Genomic DNA, 16,623 nt, shown 5'->3' with positions numbered 1-16,623 from the left:
ACGTCATCTGCATAGAGGGTAATTTTGTGTTTACCTGTACCAATCCTCGGGGCCGTTATATTAGGATCAGTCCGGATGGCTTCTGCTAATGGTTCGATTATCAGTGTAAACAACAATGGTGAGAGAGGACATCCTTGACGGCAGCCCCTACCCACACTGAAGCCATCCGATCTTAACCCATTAGTAATAACAGCTGCTTTGGGGTCATTATACAATGTTGAGACCCATTTGGTAAACACCTGTCCAACGCCAAACCTTTCCAATGTGTAAAATAAATATGACCATTCAACCCTATCAAATGCCTTTTCCGCATCCAATGAAATTACTACTCCTGGTATCTTTCCCTGATGACAGGCTTGGATCATATTCAAGACCCTTCCGATATTATTGGATGATCTGCGGCCCTTAATAAATCCCGTCTGGTCCTCCTTTATAATATATGGCAGTACCCTTTCTAGTCTTAGTGCTAACATTTTTGAGAGAATTTTAAAGTCTACATTGGGTAAGGATATTGGTCTGTACGATGCACAATCTTCTGGGTCTTTTCCTTTTTTGAGGATAAGAGAAATATTTGCTTCTTTCAGCGTGGGCGGGAGACAGACCTGACTATGCGCAAAATTATACATATCCATAAGTGGGTCAACCAATATTCCTGTAAATTCTTTGTAGAATTCAGCTTGAAAACCATCCGGGCCCGGTGCTTTTCCGCTCTGAAGTTGCCTAATTGCCTCAAGTATTTCTTGGACTGTTAAAGGGGTATTTAGGGCCGACACCTGTTCCGGAGTCAGGCCCGGGAAGGTCAAATTTTTTAAAAATGACTGCATCCTCCTAATCCTATCTTCACAATCCTGCGATCTATATAGTTCAGAATAAAATTCTTTAAAGGTCGCATTGATCTTTTTATGATCATGAGTCAGGGTACCTGTACTTTCCTTGATGGTCGGAATAGTTTGAGGGGCTTTCTTTTTCTTTGCAAGAAATGCTAAGTATCTACCCGGTTTGTCGCCATATTCATATAATCTTTGTTTCGCAAATAATATTTCCCTTTTAGCCGTTTGAGTAAGCGTGGTGTTTAAAGCTGTCCTAAGAGCTGTAATCCTCTGCAATTTTGTGATAGAAGGTCTATCAGCGTATGCTGTTTCGGCTGCTTTTAGGCGAGCTTCGAGCAGATGCTGTTGCTCTCCCTTCATTTTCCTCTGGGTCGCTGAATAGGAGATGATCAAACCTCGTGCATAAGCTTTGATGGTCTCCCACATCATTGACGGATTGCTAGCCGTACCAGTATTAATTTCTAAAAAAGTTTTAAGTTCTTGGGAGAAGTACTTTAAAAATTTGCTATCTTTTATCAGGAAGGGGTCCATACGCCAATGCCGAGCGGATGTCCCATTGTTCTTTACCTTAGTTTCCATGTATACAGCGGCATGGTCAGAGATTGCTATAGTACCTATTTTACAGGTTGCTATAGAATTTAGAAAAATCGATGGGGCAAAAAACATATCAATTCTTGTGTGACATTTATGTGGATTAGAGTAGAAAGAAAAATCTCTACCCTGTGGATGGAGACATCTCCATACATCTACCAATCCTAATTCTTTATTCAGGTCCGCCAGTTGTCTAGATCTGGGAGATACTCCAGCGGCACTCTTGGGAATCCTGTCTATTTCCGGATCCATAATACAATTAAAGTCTCCCCCTATAATTGTATGACGGGCACCAAAGGCCATCAGTTTTGAAAAAGCTTCCGTTATGAATTTAAAGGGGTGTGCCGGGGGGCAGTACACATTTAAGATCACATATTCCTCTCCATTTATGAGGGCTTTAATCAAAATATATCGTCCAGATTCGTCTTTTATCTGATTTAGAATTTTCAAAGGGAAGTTCTTCCGGACAAGGATAACGACTCCCCTGCTTTTTGAATTAAAAGAGGAAAAAAAGGCCTGATCAAATCCGCCCTGTCGTAATTTTAAGTGTTCTTTATCCGACAGGTGTGTCTCCTGTAGGAGAGCTATATCAACTCTCTCCTTCTTAAGATTTGATAATATTTTCTTCCTTTTAACTGGCGAATTACTCCCCCTGACATTCCAGGTGCACCACTTAACCGACTGTTCAGCCATAATCATCTGGACAGATTCGAGACCCCTCGGGAGGGGACACCCTATCTAGAACATCCCGAGCATGGAGCATACAAGATTTACAAAAGTAAAGACTCTCTGATACACTCAAAACAATATAACAAAAAACTCTTTCTAAGTATAAAAAATATAAAACATTCCGAATTGGAGATTTTCTCCCTTGTTCCCAGGAAGCGTCACTTCCTCTCCCACAGTCCATCTTACCCTCTTCCAACCAGTGCCCCACCCTTGACCCAGGTGTTCCTCAATAAAATGAGGAGAATTCAAATATAATATAAAGCTAGAGTTAACAGTGAACACCCCACCCCCACCCACACCCACATCTAAAGATATTTGGGAATATTAATACCATATATAACTATAAGATTACAATCTCAACATGTAATACTTAAATATAATACCACAAAATAACAGGGGAAAGAAAAACAACCCCGCTCCTAAAAACAGAAGTAAAATAGAATAAGGTAACCACCTCTCCCCATCAACATTAACCAAACGCCCCAACATATATAAAAACATACACACATAGGGGGAAAGATAAGAAAAGATGAAGAGATGTAAACCAAAATAATGGGAAAGGCAGACCAGCGTCCACAATCTCTTACAGTTTATTTAAGAGAGTCCAAGAATTCCTTAGCCTTCTCCGGTGATCCGAAGTTATATATGGATCCTTCGTGGCTAAGGCGTAGCGTCGCTGGATATCGTAAGGAGTACTGAATATTTAAGTCCCTTAAACGCTTCTTCGCCTCATCGAATGCCTTCCTCTTTCGGACCAAAGCTGGGGAGAAGTCCTGGAACAGCATGATCCTGGATCCTTTGTGGGTCATAGCTTGGGGATCTTTTCCCAGATTTCTTGAGGCTTCCAGGAGCATCTGCCTCTCCCTATAGCTCTGCAGCTGGAACAGGACCGGGCGTGGGCGCTGGGTTGAGCCGGGCCCACGTACTGTGACCCGGTAGGCCCATTCCACCCTTACCTGGCCTGATCCATTATGCAGATTTAAAAGTTGTGGCAGCCAATGCTCTAAGAATGCTGTCAGCTGACCTCCCTCTTCCTGCTCGGGCAGGCCCAACAACCGAATATTTTTTCTACGACATCGATTTTCGAGGTCATCAATGTGGTTTTCTAGGTTCTGGACTCGATTCTCGAGAAAACGGATGTGGTCGGATGCCGATTTTATCGCAGTCTCTGAGGCTGCGGCCTTCGACTCCACCTCTCTGACTCGGCACTCCAATTCCTGAATGTCTCTGCCCTGCTTCTGCAGCTCGGCTGATAGTGCTTCTCTGCTCTGCCGAGACTCATCGATAAAAGCATCAATCTTCGCCTCCCACCTGGCAAACATCTCCTCAAAGCTCATCTTCATTGGTAAATCTCCTGAAGTAGCTGAAGACACCTTTGTTGCAGATGAAGAGGGAGAGGGTGGGGGAGGGGTCCCTGCTTTCTTAGAGCCGCCTGTTCCCTTCCCTTTACTCATTTTCCAGCTAGTATTAGACTATTTAAATGTACTAATAGGTAACTATTTAAGGTTAACAACTATTATAAATGGTTTAGTGAGTGTGGTGGGGGTGGATAGCCCACTTTGCCCAAGTTTTGGGTAGAGCACTGTGGACTCAGTCTTGCTGGGTCGCCGCCATCTTGGATCCCCTCCCTATCATGATCTTTTTAACATTTTATATGTATTCTATACTGAGTAATCTCTGCGCTCTAGTCAGAACTAAAGGACATGCAAACTCATTATTTGGAAATGCCAGTGTTAAACTGGGGTGTATAAAGTTAAAAATTACACAACACCAGGTTATAGTCCAACAGGTTTAATTGGAAGCGCACTAGCATTCGGAGAGCTGCTCCTTCATCAACTACCTGATAAAGGAGCGACACTCTGAAAGCTAGTGTGCTTCCGATTAAACCTGTTGGACTATAACCTGGTGTTGTGTGATTTTTAACTATGCAACCGTATTGTTTATTATAACCCAACAGGGAAACTTTATTTGGAAGTTGTGCGTTCTGTATGAACCTAGGGCAGCACAGTGGCTCTGTGGTTAACACTGCTGCCTCACAGCACCAGGGACCTGGGTTTAATTCCGGGTGCTCTGGGTGCTCCAATTTCCTCCTAGAGACAAAGAGTGCCACAAGGATTGGTGCTGAGTCCACTGCTTTTTATCATTTATGTAAATTATCTGGATGTGAACATAAGAGGTATAGTTAGTAATTTGCAGATGACACCAAAATTGGACGTGTAGTGGACAACAAAGAAGGTTACCTCAGAGTACAATGGAATCTTGATCAGCTGGGCCAACGCATTGAGGAGTGACAGATAAAGCTTAATTTTAGATGAATGCAAGGTGCTGCATTTTGGAAAAGTAAATCAGAGCAGGACTAAAACACTTAAAGTGAAAGTTCTGGGGAGTGTTGCTGAACAGAGAGACCTTGGAGTGCAGGTTCATAGTTCCTTGAAAGTGGAGTCGCAGGTAGATAGGATAGTGAAGAAAGCATTTAGTATGCTTTCCTTTATTGGTCAAAGCATTGAGTATAGTAGTTAGGAGGTCATGTTGTGGCTGTACAGGACATTAGGCCACTTTTGGAATATTGTGGGCAATTCTGGTCTCCTTCATATCGGAAGGATGTTGTGAAATTTGGAAGGGTTCAGAAAAGATTTACAAAGATATTGTCAGGATTGGAGGATTTGAGCTATGGGAAGAGGCTGAATAGGCTAGGACTATTTTCCCTGGAGCATCAGAGGCTGAGGGGTGACCTTACAGGTGTTTATAACATCATGAGGGACATGGATAGAATAAATAAACAAGGTCTTTATCTGGGGTGGAGAGTACAGAACTAGAGGGCATAGTTTTCGGGTGAGAAGGTAAAAATTTAAAAGGGACTTAAGGAGCAGCTTTTTCACGCAAAGGGTGGTATGTGTATGGGGTAAAAACAATGACTGCAGATGCTGGAAACCAGATTTTGGATCAGTGGTGCTGGAAGAGCACAGCAGTTCAGGCAGCATCCAACGAGCAGCGAAATCGACGTTTCGGGCAAAAGCCCTTCATCAGGATGGAATGAGCTGCTAGAGGAAGTGGTGGAGGCTGGTACAATTATAACATTTAAAAGGCATCTGGATGGGTATATTAATAGAAAGGGTTTAGAGGGATATGAGCCAAGTGCTGGCAAATGGGATTGGATTGGATTGGATTAGGATATCTGGTCAGCATGGAGGAATAGGACTGAATGGTCTGTTTCTATGATACACATTTCTATGACTCGATGACTCTATGTGCAAGTTGGGTGAATTGGCCATGCTAAGTTGTCCATAGTGTCCAATGATATGTAAATAAGGTGGATTAGCCACGTTTACAAAAATAGGGTAAGGCAGTGAAACTGGGTGGGGTGCTCTTTGGCAAGTCAGTGTGGACTTGTTGGGCCAAATGGCCTGTTTCCACATTGCAGGAATTCTATGGGAAACCAAAACAAGTCTGAACAAACTGACAAACCTGCATGATGACTCACCACTTCAGATTTGCCTCTTAAAGGCACACTGTCCCAACCCATCAAATCAAAATGATAAAACATTAATATGCAACTTCATTTATTTGTTTGATTTCTATTGGTTAATAAACTCATGCTTAGTCTTTAAAAAACATCTGTGGGCTTTTGTAAATATGTTTTAATGATGAATCACTGCATTAACAAAAAGAAAATAAATGCATGATCCATTAGGACATATTTCATACTGGGATCTGACTTGCCCAGTAGCACCATCAGTTTGATCATAAAGCATTGGTAATTTATTAACTCGTCAAAAAATAAGAGCCACCCAAGGCGTATTTGTTCAGTTCCTGAAATATTTATGCAGAGAAGCATTCCACTCCCACTCCCACTCCCACACTCATGTCTAATGTCTACACAAATCCGTACTATCCTTGGGGGATAGCGTATAGCTTCTCATGGATAACTGAGAAATGGGGATACAGCTCGAATGGAAATCAGCTATCTACTTGGAAGGACTGCATGATCCCTGAGGACCCACAGTGGAGAAAAAAATTGAGGTCAAGAGCTAAGGCATAAATACATGGATTCACAGATAGCGAGAATGGAATATATTTTTAAATATGTCTTTAAGGTTCTTGACTTAATTTATATTTGTATCATTTTCTTGTGTGTGATCTAGCTTAACTAATACTTAATAGTTTAAAAGAATCTGTTCAGTTTCATTTCTTTTTTTCCCTTTCTAGCAGTTTGTACAGCGGAGTGTGTTGCTAGGCCATTTCAGAGCGCAGTTGAGAATCAAATACATTGCTGTAGGTCTGGAGTCACATGTAAGCCAAAACAAGTAAGGATAGTAATTTCATTCCCCGAAGGGCATTAGTGAACTCAATGTGCTCTTCTGACATTGTTTTCACAGTCAATGTTCCAGATTTTTATTGAATTCAATCTCAAATTCCCGCCATGGTGGGATCTAACCCAGGTTCCCAGAACGTTATCTACATCTCACTGAATTAATTCTCCCATGATAATGCCATGAGGTTATCACCTCCCCTTTTGATTAATCCCTGACTGATGGGCAGCAATATGTCTATTTGAAAAATGTTAGGGTCCAGCGAAGTGGACTTAAGCCAGGTCTTCAGTGACGTAAGTTGACAGGTTTATCTCAGATTAATAAATTGACTGTTATTGAGGAGCAAAGTGAGAACACAAGAAGAATTCAGCCCCTCAAGCCTGCCCCATCATTTTGTATGATCATAGCTGACCTCATCTCAACCTCCACTCCACTTTGCTGCTCACTCCTCATAACCTTTTATCTCATTACTAACTAAAAACCTGTTGATCTCCTTAAACCTTTTCAGTATCCCTCCATTCACTTCACTCTGAAATTGTGAATTCCATGGATTCACAGCCATTTGAGAGAAGTAATTCCTCCTCCTCATTCTCTGTTTCAAATCACCCGTCCCAAAGCTGAAAACTATGACCTCCCATTCTAGATTGTCCCAAAAGAGGAAACATTCCAGACAGTAAATCAGGTCATTAAAGAAATGACTACTAACCATTTTTTCATTAACTCCTACAGACAGAAAAGCTAAATATTTGAGAGATACACTTGGATTAAGTAGAAACTGAGTTATCATAAACAAACTTCAAACCTTAAAAAGATGGAATTGTGTCTGAGAAATTTTATATTCTACAAATGTAGATTTGGTTTTAGGAATCAGTATGACATTTTAACCATTGAGTTTCCGAGATGATTAAAAATCCAATTACAACTCATTCAATAAGTGTAATTTTTTCAAGAGTTTTGAGGCTAGATCTGTCACCAAAAATGGAAATTTCTTGTTATTTCAGAGATCTAGATTTGATTACAGATTGGGGGTTAGTCTTCAGCAATGCACTGCATGGAAACTTGAAATCATTGACAGAAAATTTCAGACTTCCACATTTACTTGAACATTAGCACAGCCTAGATGGTGCTGTTACATTCAGGAGAGTAATGACAGTCGGCAAAGTCAAAAGTTCTGGCTCTATTAGGACAGATATGACATTCTTCTACAACACTCTGAATAATGTCTGTTGAAGTGAATAAAATACATTCAACAGTTTTACTTTGGCATTTATTTCCAACATTGGATAAGTGATAAGTAAAGTCACTTCTATGCAACATTTAAGAATTATTTTTGAGATTCTAAATAACTACATTTTGTTTCTGTTCACAGATCCAGATGGTGGAAGATCTGGAACTTCAGCATCAAATGCCTGCACATTGTCAGCCTTTAGCACTATAGTGCTGTCCCTGTCAGCTAGATCAGCATTATGGTGAAAGCATACATTGACCTACCTAGCATCATATAATCAGTCAACAATCTAAAGACTTATGAGTAAATCTGCAAATTTTGCTAGTGTGCATTTAATGACTCACCAATGTTATCTTTTCCTATAAGTCTTTATTACTGTATGCTTTGTCATTTCAAATTTGTGTGGACATACTTATAATTACAAATACAATCCATCCATCTGATTAAATTGAGAGATATATTCTTTGCCTGAGATTTCCTTTGGGTTTTTCAAATTCACTAAAGTCAACATCTGAAAAACATCAGACATATGATGTTACCAAAGCGTGCAATCTAATAATTGCATATAATGTAAAAATGGTTATATTTATACATGTGAAATGTTCAATATTTTCAAAGTTATGATTTAACACAATTTATTGATGTTATTTGGAATGTGTTGTAGCTTTTTAACATTGTAATACAATTTTCAAACTTGTCACCTATACCTGAATTCACTGTTGCTTGTACTAAAATAGGAGATTTAACTGGATAACATTGGTGCAATAGCTATACCTTAAATAACAAAGGTTTCTCTGAAATATCCAGGTGCCGTCATAACAAATGAAAAGTAAAATGTATGTATTTATTTCCACATTTCACAACATCTTCTAACTTTTTATTATTTGGAATACCCTTTTTTGTTGCTGCAACAAGCAAGACAGAACCTGGATTATCAAATGTATTCTAATGTCGTTGGAAACAATGAAATTAAATTAAATTTAATGATGATGAAGCCTAAAATTAATTATTAGGTATACATTAGTAGAAGTGTAATATGCAGCATATTTACAAAGTCTATGACGTTGTGGAGGGATGGTTATGGGATGGGGGAAGAAACAAGTCAACAGATCAAAAAGGGAAATTATATCAAAATCTGTGATGTTGCATGTGAAGGTTCCTTTATATTGCTGTTAAATTAATGTATATAAAGTCTGACACTGCATATTTGTAAATATATGTCAGGAGCAACATCACTTTACAATAAGCTCTGTACTAGAATAGTTGTAAAGGTGAGCTGAAGTCAGTTTGTTTACCAGATTGAATCTGTATTGTTGTTCTAGTCTTTTAAAAGTTTGATCTACTTTCCAAAAAAATAATTGTTTACAACTATGTTTTTTAAACTTCAAATCTGTTTTATATTTTTCATTCGTCTGTTATGACTGGCCACTGTTAATGTAGGCAGCAGTATTTACATTTAAATATTGTTTGCTTAATTCTGTAAATAGTAATTTGACAGAATCCTTTGAAATAAATCTGTTTTGAAACAGTTTCCCCCCTATTATCCTCCTCTTAATACTCCCAGAGGTTTCAATTTGTCGTAGACTGCTGACATTTCATGATCCCATCTTTTTACCAAATGTGGTCAAGATATATATCAGGTGCCAAGTCTGAGATGTGCACAATTGTATTTTCAGCATGAACTCAAATTTAGAACCGGGAATTTAATGCATCACGAGATTGTACACTGTGCACACTTAGTACGTGATTCTGTGGCATTGTTCATAGTATCATTTTGGATGTTCAAATTATTTTTTATTTCTGATTTATCTTTGTTTTTTTTTCTTCAGTCTCATTTCCCTGTCCCTCAATCCAATCATTCTTTCCTCTTCTTTGTTTTTCTATACCTGACTTGACATTGATTTCACAAAATCTACTTTAAATTTGAGTCCATGTTTTGTTAGTTTCACAATTCTGAAAACCAAATTGGTTAAAGTGATATTTGCATTCCTTGTCTTGTTCACTCAGCTCCTTATATCCATTTTCTTTCTCAGCACAGTTATAGCTATTTGACTATATTACATTGTTTATTGTTACCAAAATATATGAATGTAATAGCACTAATAGATCTTTCCTTCTTGTTTAGAAACCAATCTGAAGATTTACATCATTTTTTGATTTTTCAAAGTCCATATTCATAGTTATTTATGTTTTACTTTGCTTTTACAACTGCAACTGGCTAGTTCTTACCATATGATTATTAAAGATGTAGGCGTCCACAGTACTGTTTAAACAATAATTTTCTGTATAAGTGAGATGTATTAGCCTCTCTAGATGAACACTGGTACCTGTAGCCGTAGTAACTGTATACTATGCCTGTGAGGGCAAAGCTGGGTTTGCATAGCAAGAAGCAAAGATCCCATGTCCTTATCTGGTTTCAGTCTGACCTTCCACTGCAATGGAAGTTGAGACATTGACTATTGACACTGCACCAGAGGTAAAAATGTGAAATCTGAGATTAATGTTTCTGAGCCTTGCAGCATTGGTTAAATGTGTGAGGGTGAGGTAGAATGTATGAATGTCAGAGATGAGTCCTATTTGATAGACATTGTCGATGGTTGACTGATGAGGGTATAGCAAATTGACTGGTGTGTATGTTTAGTGTCTGATTGGTAGGAATTAGCTTTTGAAGATACTTATTTTGACCACTCACGTAAAGTCAAATACTTTTTCTAGCGTGACATTAACAACACTAGAAGTCTATCTGAGTTTCATGGTGCAATCATCTTCTCCAAAAATTTGAAACCCATGTATTCACAGACTTGGCTTTATATTTGAAGAATGCACCTGGTAGGGCAGGCTGCTTCCTCCAAGCTCCAGTGAGTACAAATTTCTTTAACCATGTGAATTATTCATAAGCAACCCAAACACTTAGTTTCAGGGCTGCCTGCAGTGAGCTAGCCACACTCACTGATACCAGCAAACCTGACTGGGATAGCCAGATAGGGCTGAATCCAAAATGGCACTCAACTCAAAAGGTCATCTTTTGTAATTGACCCATGCGAGCCTTTGGTGGAATGTTATCAGATAGTATGTTCTAACTGTGAAGCAACATTAGTAATCTGAGAATTCCATGTTACCCATTCCATGGATGTCGACCAAATGGAACTCTTCGCTATTAATGCAGTCAGTTGTTTTATGATATGGCATTCACAACACAAAATGACGAAATCCATAGTACCCTGCAGAAGCTCACTGCTCAAGCTGAAATGCTCACTCTGTTACAGGAAAATGAAATGAAGCAGTGTGATCTTGCAAAAATTGCATCAGTAACAGCATTGATAATTCTGCAGGTTGAGGATCGATAGACCCTGCACAAGACCCCAGTGGATCCTTAGCAGCAACCAGTTGCATCAAAGTTAAGTGCCGCTGTCATCTTGACGGGTATCTACCCCTTCAGGTCTCAGGTCTTACTCCAGCAAATGATACAGTTCTCTAATTGTGTCCCTTGATTTTCCCATTTGGTTACAGGAATGTGCCTCACTCATCTCAGGAAAATTACAGTGACAGCAATAAACTTTGGGCATCTACATGTGGATGGAATCTTCATAGTGACTATTTCAAGTGGAGGCTGGGCTTGCTAAAACCCTTGTTCCTCCTCAGTTTCTCTGAGCCTGCATTGTACAGCATCAGGGACAATGATACTACCTGCTATGGCAGGATCCATTGGTTACATCTCTTACGTGGAGAATATCAGAAATAAAACAGCCTCTTAATAATGTGGGAATCAGCAATCATAGCCCACACAAAGACTGTTTATAGGGCTTGCAATAGTGGGACTTGAGGGAACTGACAAGGAGAGTGTGATATTGCCTCGACATGAACTTCTGACATATTAAGTCATATTTTGAGGCAGGTAGCACAAACCCAGCCTTTCAAATATAGCAGAGGTTTGTAAGTTTTATATGATTACTGAAATCTCAACACCCAAGAAGCTTTGCACATATTTACAGTTCTATAGGAGAAAAAGCAGCTCCCCACCTTTGTGTAGCTTATCAGATCTTGCAATATGTTTGGGACTTGTCAATAGCAAGTGACACTTAAATTTCACCTCTGATCACTTCTCCTTCAGGCAGATTACTAGAATCAATTTGTAATGATCAACTACATGGTCAGGATTACTTAGGACCAGGATTTGTCATCATTGGTCAATGTATGGGGTGCACATGCAGATTTCTGTGATTGCAAATGTGTTTAATTTTGAACCGATATGTACTTGATTAATACAATTGCCCAGAAGGTCCTCATACTGCCCACAGATAAAAAAAAATCCATCTACTCTGGGTATGCTAGCAGCCATTTTCCATTGCCATTGAGAACTAGATGAAGATGACAGCCTTTCCACTTTGTGCTCAAGGGAGTGAGTTTCTGGCTCTACCTGTTATTTAAGGTGCTCCACACTACAATGTTTATGTTGCTTTCCACATTCTGCATTCCCTGTTAGGTTTGCATCTTCCCTGTTAACATGCAACCCTTTATTAAAGAATTATTCATCTCCCACTTTAACTCCCCCTCCAAGCCCTATTACATACCACTTAGTTTTGCCCAACATAATCATCACCCCCATTGGAGTCAGGATAATGGTGGCCATTGATGTCCGCACCTGCCTTGGTACCGTATGCACTCCACTCTGTATCTCCCACCCTTACATCGAGTGTAGTTCCCCTTCAGAGTAACTGTCCCCTTTGCATCTCAGCATGTTGTCTCGAATCCCTGCACAACTTTTTCAATTTCCCCAACACAGCACTGGCCCCATGATATTTAATGTACAAACCCCCATTACTGACAATAGTCCAACCATTATTGACTTGGGAGAACAGCTCTGAATGATCTGTGAGCAGTTCCCCACTGACTTACCAGGATCCCTTGGACTAGTTGGGCTTAATCTGAAAGACTGACCATGGCCCAATTCCCTAACTGGAAGGACACTGGAAGGATCTTGGGACTCTGATTAGACCAAAAGGCCAAGTGACCTTGACCAACCATCTGAACAGAGATAAGATTATGTCCTTGACTGACTCTAACAGCAACTTTTGACTGACCATTGTTCTCCTTTACTGCACTAAAGACTACTCCTTTTAGACTTCCAAACATGTCCATTTGGCTGAATTACAAGCAGTGTGTTTGCTGTGTAAGCTGCTGGAACATGCTATAGGAGTGTCACTGATGTAACATAGTGTCATAGGGTAACACGTCCACCTCCTTGACTGTTTACTGCTGAGCAAAAGGACAAGCTGCCCAGCTTTTTTAAAAGGTGACGCAAAACACAACTATTGTGAGCCTTGAAGTTCTGAATCAAGCAGTAGTGCACAAAAAAGCAAGATTGTGATCCCGCATGCATCCAAGTTAGCATAGCATGACTGAAAGCAAACTAAGAACCCTGAGATGCACCCAGTTCTGATTTATGATAAGCGTACCCATCCCTGATTGCAAAGCAGGCTGGCAGCAGCCTTACTATGTAAGGTAACGATGAGGTCCAAAGTGAAGGGTTGAACTGTATCCTAACTTAGTCAGAGATGTGAGGCTGGTACCTTGCTGCTGGCTGACTGCAGTTGATGAAATGTGCAAGCAGTCACTGCACATGGGGCATGCCCTGAGATGCTGGAAAAAGCAAAAAAAGGAGGAGACCTGGAGAAGATGCCAATGACTTGCAGCTGACAGGTACTCTGAATTAGCACAGCGTAGTTTTAAACTTATATAAAATATTAAGAATTGGAATTGTCACCATCTAGTTTCTCACCAGTCCCTGGGAGAAGAGTAACCTGCATATAAATGAGATGAGATGAGGTAGTAATGAAATATTAATGTATGAAATAAACTTCTCACCATTGACTGGTGAGATTCTTATGTCTTCTTTAAAAATTCGAGGAGAAAACTCAGACTATTTTTCGCAGCAAGAACAATCTCATTTTTTTCATTCTTGCTGTATATTCTCAACTTAGCCTTCATAGCCCATGCCATTCAGATGCTATGAGAATTCCACCTAGTTTTAAAATGAAATTCACTCAGGAAATCTATCACAGTCACTTCTAACTGTTATAGCAGTCAGAAAGAGCATCAGCCTTGAAGAAGTGCAGTGCTAGCCTTTTATGAATCTGGGGTGTCTGTCTATACTGCAGATAATGAGCATTACATTTCATGCCCGAATGCATTTCACAGTCAAGGAAATGAACAGGCAGCACATGCCTGCATCATGTGCTTCTATTGCAGGACACATTGCTCTCTTTGTTCATGAACCACTTCTAATGTTTAGCCATCTATAATAAATTTTATGCAGAGCGTTACTGATTTTTCTAAGAACTGTGCATTGCTAGTCATTTTATTCCTAACCTGAATGAAGCAACAACATATGTGGATGTAACAGTGGCTCAGTGGTACGGTTGCTTCACAGGAACACAGGTTCAATTCCAGCCTCAGGCAACTGTGTGGAGTTTGCATGTTCTCCCTGTGTCTGCATGGGTTTCCTCTGGGTGCTCTGGTTTACTCCCATAATCCAAAAGGATGTGCAGCCTAGGTTAATTGGCCATGCTAAATTGCCCATAGTGTCAGTTATTAGTTGGGGTAAATATAGGCTAAGGGGATGGATTACTCTTCGGAGGGTTGGTGTGGACTTGTTGGGTTGAAGGGCATTTTTTTGCACTGTAGGGATTCTAATCCTAACAGTGACAGGTGATTTGATGGCTTTATTTTATGGCTTTTGAATTGTTCTTCACAAAGAATTAGAAATTTGATTATTTGGTTTTCTGTTGGTTACATTCTCCCCTTTGGTGTATTTGCTGTTTTTCATGTGACTGATTCATGTTTATCATTCTGTATGAACATAGAGTTACAAGAAATTCATTAAGCATGCCACTGAAAGTAATGATGCAGTAGGCTCATCCTAGCTTAAAGACAATTATTTGTGCTGGTGAATTGATTCATTTATGTTTTAATTTGTAAGGGGTCTATTACTTAACTTCCGGTGTATTTTCAGTGTATATTTTTTTGTTTATGAGAGCTTTTACCACATCCATGACATGTACAATCATGTGTTGGCAAAATGTTAAGAAATGACTGAATTGGCACAATTTACTCATATAGTTCTACAAAATGTGAAGAATGACAAGAACCCAGATTTTGAAACTTCCTTCCCAAATATTTGGCTTTTAATAATAGTTCTAAATTAAGGAGATATATACATCAGTGGTTTTCAATTGATGGGCCACAGCACTCTGCTGTGCTGCAATTAGGTTAGCAGTGTGTCACAAAATCTTTACCTACACATTAAAGCTGTGATTCCAACTCCTCTGGAAGCTTGGTGAATATTACTGAGGGCTGTATCTGCTGACCCCAGATGCCCCATACTGACTGACCATGCGCAAACCGCCAGAGCCATGAACACATTGACTTCTGATACCACAGATACGTGGAGATTTGGCACTGTGCATGCATGGACATTCACATCAGCTCATCTGAAAAATGTGGGTGTGCCATAAAATTGTTTGTGTCCTTGATGTATGCCTTGATAATGAAAAGTTTGTGAACCACTGGCATAGAGTCCCAGTTTAATCTGCTGTTTTCTTTAAAGACAGTATTCAGCAAGGTGTGATTTTTCTCTAAAATAAATTTTTATTTGTAATCGTCTTATTTAGTATTTTCATCATTAGATCATATCTCTGTCCTAAATGTTTGAACATTATATACATTCCATCGGTGAGAGGTCTCAAAGTACTTTCTAATTGAAAACTAGCTCTGAGGACATGTGGAATTGCCTTATTTGTATTTCCCTATGCCCTTCAGAGTAGCAGGATCTCATAGACCTTACATGTTGCTGAAAAGATTTTATTGAAACTTCTTATCTTGAATGTAGCAAGACAATTTGCAAGAAATAGCAAAGAAAACTGTAGCTTTTATTAAATGTGAGAGGAAAGTATTGATTGATTTCCAAGTGACCTCTGATTGAAAGAGCCACTGTTCTGGAGAATGCATCAGTTAATGATGACTGACAGTTAAGTGTCACGCTTTAGTTACCAGGCAGGTTGGCCTTCAGAAATGAGCCAGAAAAGACTGTCACCTATTTTGTTGAGTTTAAACTGTGTGTATCTATGTTCTTTGTATCTATGAAGAACGGGCCCTGTTTAATAATATATGCAGTACATGCATATGAGCCCAACTCACAATCCTAAATAATTGTTATTGCATATCATGCAAATGTGTCAACCTTTGGTCTTGAAAAGTACCCAATCTACCTCAGATTACCCTCAAAAGCTTGATTAAAAGGTCAAGCTAGCTGTTTTATGCTGCTACTATGCAAAAGAAAAATGAGTGGTATTCACCAAAACAAGATGCTGCCTTCAAGTCAATAAGATGTTCTTCCTCTCATACAAAAAAGTAACATAACATATGAATTTCAGTGATGATGTAATGTTTGATATATAAGCCAGGTGTCCCATAGACTGATGGTAAGTGTCAAACAGCATGTCCCTTTAGTTGCTTGAAAAAAGCAATGTACTGTACACAATTAGCCCATGCCTGCAAAGGTCATATGAGATGTGACTCCATAACTGGTAAGTATTTGCTAAGTAATCCTGAATCTGAAAAGAATTACACTAACAATCAAATTAGGATTGTTAGTTAGACTCTCGGTGAGGCAAGTGCTGCAATTTGGTGGAACTTCAAAGGCTGTCTTGAAATCCAGAGCTAAAAACTAAAATGTCAGAGCTATTTCATGAAACAAATCATCAACTGTAATGGTGTTTCTTTTCATGTGAGGCACAACCGCTGTTAACATTGTAATATTTTAATGTCTTCAGTCAAGTACTCTGGTTCCAATCAGGAAAGGTTGCTGAATACGTTTGAAAGATATTGAACCCGAATTTGCAAGGAATTGTGTTATTTCACAAAGGCATTGGACTTA

At 39.4% G+C, this 16,623-nt stretch overlaps 1 protein-coding gene across 1 annotated transcript in view; it reads left to right on the top strand.

Annotated features, from left to right (window-relative positions):
• Positions 1-8,023, top strand: part of LOC132822149 (contactin-4-like) — a 1,303,479-nt gene extending 1,295,456 nt beyond the window's left edge. The window contains exon 22 of the mRNA XM_060835221.1: positions 7,830-8,023. Coding sequence (XP_060691204.1) covers positions 7,830-7,933 — 104 coding nt within the window. The 3' untranslated portion in view covers positions 7,934-8,023. The remainder of the gene's footprint in view (positions 1-7,829) is intronic.
• Positions 8,024-16,623: the final 8,600 nt, after the last annotated feature.

Source organism: Hemiscyllium ocellatum, chromosome 14, assembly GCF_020745735.1.
Source record: "Hemiscyllium ocellatum isolate sHemOce1 chromosome 14, sHemOce1.pat.X.cur, whole genome shotgun sequence".
Classification (NCBI taxonomy): domain Eukaryota; kingdom Metazoa; phylum Chordata; class Chondrichthyes; order Orectolobiformes; family Hemiscylliidae; genus Hemiscyllium; species Hemiscyllium ocellatum.
Note: the sequence above shows the minus strand (reverse complement) of the source record. Positions and strands in the feature narration are given on the sequence as shown.